This window comes from Ahaetulla prasina, chromosome 4, assembly GCF_028640845.1.
Source record: "Ahaetulla prasina isolate Xishuangbanna chromosome 4, ASM2864084v1, whole genome shotgun sequence".
Taxonomy (NCBI): domain Eukaryota; kingdom Metazoa; phylum Chordata; class Lepidosauria; order Squamata; family Colubridae; genus Ahaetulla; species Ahaetulla prasina.
The window spans coordinates 39,481,826-39,495,564 of NC_080542.1; the positions used below are offsets into that span (position 1 = coordinate 39,481,826).

Here is a 13,739-nt window from a genome sequence, read left to right on the forward strand (position 1 = left end):
AAGGAAAGATGAATAGCAGCAATGTCCAAGGGGTTCTGAGGCATCTTCAGAAATGGGTCTCTTCCCTTCCCACCTATAGGCTTCTGATATGATTTGGTTTCCCTCCCCCACTCATATGCCCAATAATGTCCTTGTTGCTTCCAAACATGCTGTAGAATGTTTGAATATTCTTTGAACAAGAACCTAAATTGCCAGAGTAGAAAAGTGAGGTTGGGATAGGAGTGGGTGAGGAAGGGCAGGGAAGATTCATGGAAGAAATAGAAAGACCTCGTCAGTCACATTATAGCATGTAAAAGGATAAACAAGTTGGTCAACTTAGGAACTGAAGAGGAGGAACAGTCAACTAGCCATTCTAGAGCACACTAAGATGCTCCAAGTGACCCTTTTGGCTAAGATCAAGTGTAGTATAAGCATTGGCTACTTTGGAAGTGACCAAGATTGACCATTTTGATGTAATGCTGAAAAATACAAGGAAGGGGGAGACCTTTCCAAGGTGCCTCAGGAAGAGCTGGGAGGAGGAAACAGAGAGACACAAGCCCTCCCCAGACCAGACCACCCCCACCCCCACCCCCACCCCCATTACAGTATGTAGGAAAAACTACCAACGGAGAATTTGGCAAAGGAGCTTCTAGAATGAAATGGAGGAGTTCCGTGACCCAAAGGAAGTCAGAACCGGGATGGAGGTCCTGCCCGAAGTAGGTTTCTCTGAGACTGGGCTGGAAGTCTCATTCCCCATGCCAGAGTCCTTGGTTGATCTAGCGGCCTAGAAAGAAAAGCGAGATTCAGGGAAAAAAAGAAGGTGAGGAGGAGAAAAGGGAAATGGCAAAGGGAAAAACAAATATTTTCTTCTCAAAGGGCAGAACAAAATAGAAGGAAACTGAGAGAGGGAGGTAGAATAAGGGCTAATTGGGAACATTTCTGTTAGAAACTGGAGCATGAAAAATCTAAGGCAAAAGGTGTGCTTGACAAAAACATGAGGTCAAGGTGAATAGCTTGTTAATAAGATTACTGAACAAGGGCAAGGAGTCAATGTTAGACAATACAAAGAAGACAGAATGAGGTGAAAGAGAAGTCAGGTAGGAAAATACCAACACACAGGCATGTTGAAAAAAGGGATTTAGGGAAATGAGGAAGAAAAAGAATTAAAATATTTAGTTTGTAGCCATGGACACTCAGTTAGAACATTATCCTACAGTGGAAGCAGGCAAAGCAAAAAAATGAGAATAGCACAAAAGAGCAAAGGAATGCTGGTACTTGCAAAGGTGCTGTTTATCAAATTTGGACCCAAAGAAACTATTTTTGGTTGGGATTAAGAGATAGCATTTGTTTTGAAGAATGACATCATATGCAGACTACATTTTGGATTTAGCATAGAGGGAAGAAAGCTCTTTTTATTTTTATTGCTAAATATTGTAAAAATTTTCCAGTAGTTCTCAGTTTGACAGCTAAAGATGCGGTAAGGAGGGAAAGAAAAAACAGTGAAAGGTGAATGAGAATAAAATATAAAGCCATTGTGAATAACCAGGCTTCTTTTACAACCATCACTTAAGTGAATTCTATCTATTAAACCTGGCCATTCTGTAATCCCATAAAAGACTTTTTCTTCTGTAGTTGAACACACATGAAATAAAATCACTTGTCACGGGGATTTGTTGTGGATTTTACACTAAATATATTAGCAAGGCACTCAGAAATGTACTTTCTTAGAAGAGAACTGGAAGGGTGAACGATAAAATCCAATTCAAATAAGAAGAAGCTACACTAATCCATTCACGGACACTTCTGTGATAGCACATATATCCGTCATGCTATTCCTCTACAAGATAAGAGACATTATGAAAAATGTAGAAAAGGAATAAAAAATATTAAGCCAACAAAATTAAAGGTGTGAGATACAGGTAGTCCTCAAGTTACTACCACCATTGAAACCAGAATCTTGATTATTGAGCAAAGAGGTTGTTAAGTGAGATGCCAGTGTGACCGCATCACTAACAGCCACAATTCTGGCAATCCAAGTTGCAATTAGAAAAAAACAACTTCCTGCCAAAGGAGGGCAAGCAGCTCTCCAACATGTGCAAAAGGGAACTTATGTCCTGGACTGGAGAAAGAAAGATGGACTCTTCATGATTCCCACTTTGCTTCCCACAGTTGCTCTCTCCTCTGAACCTGGAAAGAAACTTGTATGATGGCTGAAGAAACAAAACTCAGATTTTTGCAATCCCTGTTTCATTTCTCCAGCCCAGCGCACAAGTTCCCTTCATGCAGTAAAACTACAGATAGGCATAAAGTTCTTATTGAAATATAAGCAAGCCTAAATATATGACCAGAAGTGCTGCAAATAAATAATATTAAGAAGGTACTGGTGATATTCCAGAAATGAAATCCCATAATCTTCCTCCAAAGATATTATATAGCAGGGTGAAAACACTATTCAAATCGCTTTAAGCCTCACCTCCCTCTGTTGCCATTTGTGCCAAAAGCAATAAAGAGGGAGGATTCTGATGTAAGTTATTCTTTGTAGACAAGAAACTTTTTGCCAGAAGAGGCTTCTAAATTTTTGTCTTCATCACCTACAAATCTCAGCCCACTTGCTGTTTCAAATAGCTAGTTTGGTGATAAAGGCAAGTGTCTACTGATGCATCTGCACATCATTCACATAAATTGTTTTGGAGAAAGCTGACCTTTAGAAATATTCCTGACAGGCAAACAGCACCTGTGCTAGGTTTGTATTGCAATTAGTATAAATAAATAAAAATAAAAACCATGGGATGCAGAGATGTAAAGTGAAGGGGGCTATGCAGAAAACAGTGACGAAGGGGAGTATATAGACTCATTTTGCCCATAACATATATCTCATAATAGACCATGTTTCCCAGTCTGGTATCCTCCAGATACATTGGGACTACAACTTCTAGAATGTTGCCTAGGCATTTTGAGAGCCTTACTTTTAATACATCTAGAAACAAAATGGCAAGACAGTTCAAAAGGTCAAAAGACCAAGACAGCCAAATTCACCATCAGCCATTTACTCTCCCATGTTTGGAGTAGGAGGGGAGAGCTTGTTTATATATTGTCAAATGAGCAAAACAGAATCCTTTACGGAGACATTGAGAACATGGGAAAGCAAGTGTCCATGGTCTTTGATCTACACACATATGACAGAAAAAGAAGACAGAAGCAGGAGTGAATTTTGGGGAAAGCATCAGCAAATCAAATGTGCTTAGGGATCAAGAAGGGAAAAGGGATTTATGGAAAGGAAGGTCAAGTCTCCGGGAACAAAGGGGGATAGGGAAACAGGTAGATATGTTGTGCTTAAGGAATGGAAAAATGGCGGTTGTTACCTTGCTTTGTGGCCTCAGAAAGTTGGCAAGCCACTGGGTACACTGTCAGCATCAGCAAGAACACAGAAGCATGTCAACCCAGCTGAACTGAACTGACTAAACCACTAAGACCCTAACCATTACTAATGCACTTAGACAGTAGGATGGCAAGAAGTTTGGCTAAATAATAGTGATACCAATAAAGGAGAAAATTTGTATTGTGTTTCTAGTTCCTTCATTTTCCAGGGAATAGTAAATCAAGAACCGTATCTATGCATTGCATGACTGTTAAATATTGCAGTCAATTAGTTAATGTTCAGATAGGAAAGGCTCGAATTAGTGCTGAACAGAACTGTTATATTCATTTGTGTATTGGATTTTCATTTGGAAATTTATAGAATTTAATTCTCTTTCTATCAGAATAATAAAACTAGCAAAAGTTTAAATCTTAGACTGGGAAGAATAAAAAACAATCTTGAAAAAAGACAGTGATAGATCACTTCTGTACTATATTGTTGCTAATAAAATTATATGGATGTATCCATGGTCTTGCCAGGAATGAAGGTTAAATAAAAGAGGACTTTCACTTCCCAACTGCAACCCCAATAAAAATCCCTTGCATGCTGCATTTGGAGGTGGAAAAATCAAATTGTTAATGCTGTAAATGGGAGGTTTTGTTTTTTTTATTTCTAATTGGGTTGCTGGGGAAGAATTTTCATTGTGACGATGAGGAAAACAAAACCTCCTATGTTGCCTATGTAGTTGTGAAAGTGGGGCATTAATATGGAATAATTAAAATTGTTATATGGAGCTGCAGATTGGATAATTCTCATAACATCTGTTATTTTCCTGATTAACAATTTACAGCTGTTAGAAAGGCATGTAATATACTATCAATGTTTGAAGCTACGGGAAAGACAGAATCATGATAATAACAGTACCAACACTAAAATTTTCTCATAAAAATACCATTTGTCATACTTTAACATTCTGAAGTTTAGAGTGCCTACCTCTTTCTCCATCCAGGCATATTCACAAACAAAGAACTGAATGACCAGGGAAAGAAAAGGAATGCTGGGATGGGGCTTTATGACTTGGTTTCAAATGGTGAGGGCCACAGCTTTGAAGAGCGAAGAGACTACTGGTATAACTTGACCTCCAGAAAATGTACTGGGAGCCAATCTGCCCATCCAGCCAGAAAGTATCTTTCATCCCTGCCTAAACGCTGACGGCACTTCCATATAATTTGCCTTTCCATTGCTGAAATCTAGAGAAGGCTGTTTTGACTAATTTAAGTTATTGGGATGCTATGCAACAGGCATGTTTATTGCTTTTTTGAGTCTACCTTGTTTGGGTGAGAACTTACAATTTGTCAGTCCTGTCTTTCAGGCCTTCCTACACAGACAAGGTAAAGCACTATAAAACATATAAAATTGTCCACAGCATTTTGAGTTTGATCCTAATCTGAAATTTTAAAGAACACCCAGTAGGTCCTTGAGGTATGCCTGTTAGGGCTCCTCAAACTGACCCAAGATATTAGCTATTCCCTTTTTTACCACAAGAGTACTTCTATCTCATTAGAGGAGGAAAAATGAAGAACAGTTGTGGAATATGGAGTCTATATCATTATAGAATGTGGCCAATATCCATTTCTTGGGCAAAGTGCTCAATCAGACAACAGCTTGTCAGATTCAGACATTCTTCCATCATTTCTCATTTCATGTTAATCATGAGGTATAGCACAGACTGGAAATCTATGAGTGATGAGCCAGACCAGCAGAGTTTCCAGAAAAAGAAAAGGTGAAGAGATTGATGATTTTGAAAGGCAGTTCCTCATGAGGAAGCCTGCAGGACCAGGAGGCACTGAAAGGCAGTACCTCACTGGAAGCTGAGGAAGAAAGATATCGCCTCAGCAGACCCTTTATGGACATTGGAAACAACCCTGCTCTACCCATTTAAACACATTTGAAATACAGTTATTTAAATGCTAAAGAGATCGTCAGAGCAACAGAGCAACCAAATCATCCAGTGAATGCTCTGGGGCATATTTAAAGGAAAAGATGGGGGTGGGGGAAAAGAGGATTTAAAAATTAATCTGAGCAAAAAACCACAAAAAACTCCTTACTAACAGGTTGGACTATAAAAATTTAAATGGATAAAGGGGCCAGGGAATTTTGAGTTTTATTTTAAGTTCCTTCAAATTAATTAAATAAATGGCACAGACATCCATGGAAAAGAGCCCTGTTTGAGTTCTCCATGGGAAATAACAAATGGATTATTATTTATTTTTACAAATTTTAAATTGTGATGTTATTATATTATCCTGAGAAAGCTGTTTTGATGGATGGTATCATTAAAATAAAATAAATATCAATTCATTCTCAAGGGAACCAATCCAGATGAAAATAAATAACTAAGCTAAGTATTAAAGTTTTACCTCCAAGTCAATGGAGAAAAAATAGCACCTGCATAAAACGGCAGTATCTATGAAATATTAATGTCTGGCAAAATAAGCTTAGGGTCCTTGGGGATTTTTATTGATCTCTTTAAAAAAACAACTTGCAACTTTCAGGGACCAACTCATCCATTTTTATATTGCCTCCCAAAAGTCTTATTATTAATTCAGCAAAATGAACTATAAAATAATTGTATTAAAAGTATAGGTAGTAAACATATATTTACATTAAAAAAGAAGAGATATTAACTTGTATGATGGTTATTTTTAATTATTTGGAGGATTTATTTTAAATTTATCCTTATTCAATATCTTTGGTTGGTTTTGATTGTTTTTCTCCAAGCCATTGTAATGCATCTATTGTAATTGCTCTAACTTTTTTCTGCTTTTCACCTTCCAGTAAAAAAAAAATTGCAGAGTTACTGTGAATTGACTTTTTTATAACTTTTGCAGGAAGTTTTCTTTTCTAGTAGTGTTTTTTTTAATTATTATTTTTTATTGTACAATTTTCTTGGTTATGTATACAATTTCTATATTCACGATAACAATATACTGTCTGGGTACAATCTCTAACTTAGAAAATTTTCTTTTTCAGTAGCCCCTCTTATGACATCTCTACATTTGGGTTATTATAATATGCCAGGCATTCCAAAAGGGTGAATTCAAGCTAATGCCTGGAATCTGGGTGACTCTTCTGGAAGATGCATGCGATGATCCTTAATAACTGAGGGAGTTAAAGCCTGGGTGAAGTGGGAGACCTATTTTGAGATCACATTAGATCTGGAAAAATTAATGTTCTCTAGTGTTTGGTATATATATACCTGCAGAGAATGGAATCATTTCAACTTCCACTGTCACTGTTAATAAATAAAGTATCCCTTCATTCTGAAATTCCAGTCTGATAAGTTATTGTGTAGTTTACCTCAGATAGAATAAAGATCAACTCTGAATACAATTTTAAAACCACATTCCAAATCTAAAAGGCTATTAAGACTCTTTATTCAAAATGGATGCAAATGTGCCTCTCTTCATATCCACCCAAAGCCTCAGAGACAGGACTATATTCCTGAGAATAACCTTTCCCCCCCCCCCAACTGCCAAAATGAAGACTTGCTAACCTGTCTCCATGCTCCCCCAGAATAATAGCAAAGTGGCCTACAAATAAACTACCTGCTGTTGTCCCTGGATGCGCATGTATTCCATGCGTTGCTTTATGTGTTTGCTTTTGTCTGGGCTGCCTTGCTGGGTTTGCTTTAGCCGTGATGCTGGATTGACCATCTTCATGGCTGGAATCGAGACACCGCCACCACTCTGGGGAAATAACAGATTAAGTGATATTGTTGGGGATAGGTTAAAAAACAAAGATGCTGAAAACTGACACAAATAATAGCTTAAGGGGTTGCCTTTGGTTCTGCAGTTGTATGTCATAGTGTGAATTGGCTGTGAATTGTGTTTCCTGCCAAAAGCAAATGCCTCTATCCACCAGTAAATTGAGTTGCTAGGATGTCATGAAATATCCCCAAGCATTCTAACTAATAATTTTGACACAAAATGCACAAAAAGACTATTTTTTCCCCTTTGGATTCTCATCGGGACAACTATTTCTTGCAATCTTATCTGTTTCAATTTTATTGTGTTGTGGCACAAGAAAATTCAATAGTTTTTAAATGTAAAACAATGTTCCATCAGTATTCAAACAAATCATATTAAACATATCACTTTCTTTGATCAGCCTGTCAAAGAATAGACAGAGGGTGATGCCATAGGCTCAGGAAATTACAGAATGCGAGTTTTGTACAAGTTTTTAAAATGAGTCCTTACTCTGTTCACCCCAACTTCCTTTGCCAGTCTGAAAATGCATGAGAGGTTTGGGGAACAAGAAGAGTTGAACAAAGAAACAGAGAAGTTAATTGAATAACAGAAAATAACAGAGGGATAACGTAGAAATGAGATAAAGGGTTTTATTTTTAGCATATGGGTTTCTTCATACAACTTAATGTAGCAGGTCTAGCATAGTAGATGTAAAGCAGTTCCGGTATATAAATAACTTATGCTCAAAAACGTAATAATAAATATGTCTTATCCCTCACCTCAGGCAACTTAAAATTACTAGTTTTAAAAGTGTCAAAAAAACCCACTGAAATACATTTTTTTTAAAAAAAATAGTCTAAAGCAGTGACAAAATAATTACAATTTTAGCCAAAGTATTGATAAAGGCTCACATCACTTCATAATTTATCTGTTCAAATACACAGAAAAAAAATAGGAATGTTCTGCCTATACCAATTCCAACGAGGAAGAAGAAATCGGTGTGCCTACATAAAAAGCTTAATGAGTATCTGAAAGCAATGAAAACCACATTTAGGAAGGATACTGACAGAGCTGTAGAATTAGTGCCTAAAAAGTAAAGCTTGGAATGACCTGAGATACTAACATTATAAAAACAGTTTCTTTACATATGTTCAAAATAAAACAACCAGGATATTAACTGAACAGTGAAAATGGCCAAATGCTAACAGATTGTACACACAAATACACAGACATGGGCAATGCTACTAACTCTTGCTTTGATTTGATCTTCTCCAATAATAATTTATTATTTTTAAATTTAAATTAATACAAGTAATATAAATATAAAATGGATAAAGGTGAGGGGCTGAAACATGAATATGATGAAAACGTTTTCAGGATACATCTGTCTGTGACTAAATTTAAATCTGCAATCAGATCAGCACCATCCCAGATATTAACTGATGGTTTCAGTGTGCATTTACATACTATGGGAGGAGAAAGAAAGTTCCAGGAAGTTTAATGGATCCAGGAGTTAAACAGTCAGTTTAACATTAACGCTTAGGGAAGTATTTGCATGTGCTTTGAAAAAGATGAGGCAATCATCATCAGAAGTCAGCATGGGTTTTCTTAGTGGTTTTGCATGATTAACCTTAATAGATGGGAATACAACCTTAATAGATGGGAATATTGAGAATATGATACATTTTGATTTCAACAAGGCATTTTTCAAAATACCCCCTGCCATTCTGATTAATAAATTTGATATACTGTATATGGGCATGACAATTAAATGGCTGCAAAGCTAGCTTGAAAGTGGTGTCTAATGAACACTCAAAAGCTCTTCATTAAATTGAAGACAGACATGTACTATGGAGAAACAAGGTTATGTTCTGAATCTTCTAATTTTTAATATTTTTTATCAGTTTTTATTATTTTATCAGTAAGATAAAAAAAAGTGGAAGGGAAATCCCCACATTTTGAGGTGATACAAATTGGGTGTGAGAGCCCACATTCTAAAAGAATCCTTAACAGTAAAAGTAATGTTAATAGTAGAATAATTTACCGAGAGTTAATTGTGTACCCTGTCAATAGATTTGTTCACAGGATAAACAACCAACAATCACAAATACTGCAGGGAACTAACTCAGTGACATAAATGGTCCCTTCTAACTCTATGATTTCTCCATGCGGTTTATAAAAAATGCACCAACAATTTACAGATCTACGAAATTGTATGCAATTTTTATACTGAACTTGGATTCTTGAGAAAACTCCTAATCTGATTTTATTGATGCTAATTACTGCTTGTGCTGGATAAAAGTAGATGATTAAATCTAGCAATCCCATATCCAGTAACAACTTTTAAACAAATTTATCTTTTACTCTGTCAAATAATTTATGAATATCTAAGGACAGAAAGACTAAGAGAGTTTGATACACTTACCTTCTGAATTAATGTAGTGGCTATATGAGAGAAGAGACATAGGAGAAGCCTACACAGAGACTTGCTGTGTTTTATTCCCATCACACAGATTTAGATTATCACTAATGTTATCTATATATTTTAATTCACTTTCCCAAATTTAACAAAATTATCAGTTATATGCAACTCCTTGCCTGAAATCACTGTCAAGATTTCAGTGTTCAATTCATTGTACAATTCACAAATTTGAATTTTAGGTACATAATCTTTATTTTACTATGTTGATATTCATGTCAGTATATATTTACATGCAGATACCAGAATATCAGGTTTTATTATTATTTTTATTTTCAAAACAACATTCTAGTTCTTAGGGAATGTTAATGAAATTTGTGCAGCCTAGATTCAGAGATGGGTCAGAATTTCCAGAAGATTAAATCCAAATGCATAGGTCTTTATATGCCTAAAGGCTGTCAACCAAATTATAAAAATATTCTTGATTTGCATGTTTGAACACTTTCTTCAAAATAAATTCCTTTGATAAAAAGCTGCATGTGAATGTGAGCCCATGTATATCTAATATAAGCTACTTGAAAATAATAAAACAACTGTAAATTTCTGTACCTCAAACAAATAAAATTAAGATCTTTAAAGGCTCATAGATATCGAAAAAAATCAGGCAATCATAGGGAAAAAAATCATATCTCACATTTTATTAATAGGATTGAAAATGTTTAACTTTCACTAAGTTGCGATCACAATTTGTGATTAATTTAGGTTCCTGGGTACTGCAACTTAAAAAATGCTAACTCAAATTTTGTCACAGAACAAGAAGATTAAAGGAGAATCATAATCATTGTGTTCACATATTTAATTTTTGGCACGGGGAGGGGGAATAATAGAGAGGAAAATGCAGGAAGCAGTCTCAGTCTCAGACTATATGTCTGAGAAGCACAATGAAACCTTTATCTTGAAGCACCCAGATATCTGAAATAAACTTTAGTTGCCAAACATTATCCTAAAAACCTTTGGGGGATGCTTATCAAATTAAGGACTTTGTTCTCAGTTACTTATTTCGGCAGCTTGGAAAAAATGGAATAAAGGGAGATTATGTCTAAAATCTTCTTTTAAGAAACTAATTAGAACCTGTCATAATTAAAGTTAAGTAAACAAAAAGACATAATTAAATTTAAGTAACAAATCTGGGGAGAAGCCCAGCACCTTCACTGCTTCCAGCTGCCTTCTTTATTCCAATTTCATAGAGTTTTGCTGATAAATGTAACATGTAGAAGATTGGATCTTTATTACTGCTGATCTGATAATTCATGGAAAATTTAATCTTCTGTGCAATAAACCTACTGCCTATTTTACCAGTGTACAGATAAATTGGAGGGGGGAAATGGGTGGGGAAGATTTTTTTTTAAAGGGAGGCTGAAGCAGGCCTTTAAGCATTGTGGCCATATTGAAATGTAACATTGCCAATGTCTGCACTATGAAAAAATGAGACACTTCCAGCTTATGCAAAAGAGAAAAAAAATTCTCTTTTCACATAACAGAGAAAATTTGTTTTAATTTAAAATTTGTCTTCCCAACTTCAAAGGGAAGGAAAGAGAAGAATGTAGAAGGAGGGCAACATTTTATATTTTACAATTCTGTCTAATCTGACATTGTCAAGCTTTCCTTTTATTACATAGCCTAATTCCTTTAGTAGGAATTCTTTAGTAGAATTCCGAATCAGAAGACAACATACCTTCCTAGCTCTTTTCGAAACAATTGGAAGAGAAATTAATACTGTAGCTATAGCTAATACATGTACAGTTCCATACTGGTTGGCTCTATAAGAAAAGATGTTCATTTCAGAAATAGAAAAAATGAAGAGGCCTGTTCTCATCCACCAAGACTGAATATTGTTTGGTGCAGCATCTTGTGTATTTGATTTATTTCTTGCCAGTTCAAATTGCAAAATGTTCTCATTTTATGGATATGTAAAAAGTCCATAAAACCTCCCAATCTTGGAAAATAATAAATAATTCATTTCTAATCTGCAATGGCATACTTAGAGAGTTGTCCTCTCTGCTACCTTTGGAATAGAGAGTGAATTCAGAAAGTTTTCATGTTTCACTCCTAAAACAAATCCACATACTTTAATTAAGAAAGCCAAGTCCACTTTTTATCAAATTGTGTTCCATGATGTCCTGGTAACTAAAAGGAAAAGATTTTGGGTTGGTTCACAAATCTAACTCTTTTCTGGGATTTGATAAGAGAAATACAGTAAATACAAATCTAATTTTCTAGTTCTGCACAGCATAGCATCTCCCTTCTTCCTATCTATTAATAAAATAAATAGATTAAAATATACAGCATGGCTATCAGCTGGAAGAATTGGAGAGGGAGTAGATGGACAAACTGTGGTATTTCTTAAAGGGACAATGACACTATCCATTTAAACTGATCCAAAATTATTTCACTGCCTATCCCCATCATATCATCCCAAGCTATTAAAGATTTTTCTGGTGTTGGTCATGGATTGCTAAGAATTCTGCATTATAGATTCAAGGATCCCCCCCCCCAAAAAACCCCAACAACTTATTTTTCCATGATTGAGAGTGAACGACAGTTGCTGAACAACCAGGCTGTGCCAGGTAGTTTAAATTTGTAGTTCAGATCTGTTCAAAGTGAAACTCAAGAAAACCCCTTTCATTTCTATGAAGAGGCAGTCCTTAATTCATTTTAGAGATAGATTTGATGGTGATGAGAAAAAGTTAGTACAAACAGGAAGCAGAACATGGTAGTTACAACAGTATTAAAGAAACAGCAATAAACTTAAAGAACACCAAAACTATTTTTATAAAAAGAAAAAACAGATAATGAAATTAAAAACAGTTCATTTAACTTTTCAGTGAGACTGAAGTCCCATTTTACAGAGTCCCAGCAACTGGTGGTTTCACACCTTTTCTCTTGAAAACAAATGAAATCTTGAGATGACAGACAGTAAATGACACTTTCAAGAAGAATCAAGAGGAGGAGTAGATCAAGAGGAACATCAAACAAGCGAACCTGTTCAACAGAAACTGAGACTTGGATAGTAAAAGAGGCTTCGAGATGATTGGAGAAGAATTAGGTAGGCTGTCATTTGCATTTGCACTGTTTTGAACCTTGCATTCTAACTTCACATCCCTGTCAACAGTAATGCCACTTCTGGGCACATTCATGCCTGTCTTTCCTTCTCTATTTTAAAATCTTTGGATTTTAGCTGTCCAGAATTATTAGGTCAATAGGTGCCTGGCAGCTAAATTACACCGATAGTTCTTTCTAAGTCATTGATGGTCTCTTCTAGGATGTCCAGTTTTTGGCAAGTGTCTTTTTCAAATGTCTTGGATTCTTATAGTCATGACATCCACAGTAGCACACACCTTTTATTTTTCATCCAGATTCCTTTACTGATCTTCTCTTAAAATATCATCCTCTTCTGTAGAATCCTGGTATTGCTGCCTAAACAATTTCTCATATTTAGCAGGTATTTCATTCCCAAGGGATTGTAGATTTTCTAAGGGAAAATACTATTCGAAACATCGGCCTGGTTACCTCTAAGCATCTGTTTTCAATCTTCATTAAAGGTTTCTCAAAACTGAAAGTATCTCTTCTGAGTTCTGTCTTCTTTGCTTTTTAGTTCTGTAGTGCCATGTTTGTTATCCAACCCCATGAGTACTTCACCTTCTTCTGTGGATGAAGAAAAAGTCTTATCACCAAGTATGACATTTGATAGGATGACACAGCTGTTTGTCTCATGTATGGACCCCAGCCCCTTTAGCAAATGTCGGTAGATTCTTTGCTTGGTTGACCCCAGCATTCACAACCATATGATATTGCCTTCCAGTTGAATAAGTTTATCCTCCAGAGTTGTTTTGAAGCTTCGTGTATTATACTTCCCATTCCCCTAACCAATTACACAAAAATACCAAAATATGTAGACTCTTTTAGAGCCACCCCATCCCAACTTTCTGTTCTGCAGACAGAGAATGAATATATGATGGTCTTACTACATATCAAATGATGAGTGAACCACACATTTCAGTTTCTTTTCACTGTTGCTCAGCTTTTCCAGCAAGGCCCTTTGTTTCTTTTTCATTTTGTCTGTAATCCATCCAGAGTCCCAACTGCCCCTCAATGCTTCAGTAATAGGACTGCGTAACTCCAAGCCTGCTTGTGGCTTAGATTTAGGAAATTTGGATGCTCATACAGAAAGAAA

The 13,739-nt window shown here is 35.9% G+C and overlaps 1 protein-coding gene across 1 annotated transcript in view; it reads right to left on the reverse strand.

Annotated features, from left to right (window-relative positions):
• Nucleotides 1–628: 628 nt before the first annotated feature.
• The window catches only part of SRCIN1 (SRC kinase signaling inhibitor 1), a 152,782-nt gene continuing 139,671 nt past the window's right edge, over nucleotides 629–13,739 (reverse strand). The window contains exons 18-19 of the mRNA XM_058183592.1: nucleotides 6,946–7,086; nucleotides 629–763 (exon numbers count right to left, since the gene is read on the reverse strand). Coding sequence (XP_058039575.1) covers nucleotides 629–763; nucleotides 6,946–7,086 — 276 coding nt within the window. The remainder of the gene's footprint in view (nucleotides 764–6,945; nucleotides 7,087–13,739) is intronic.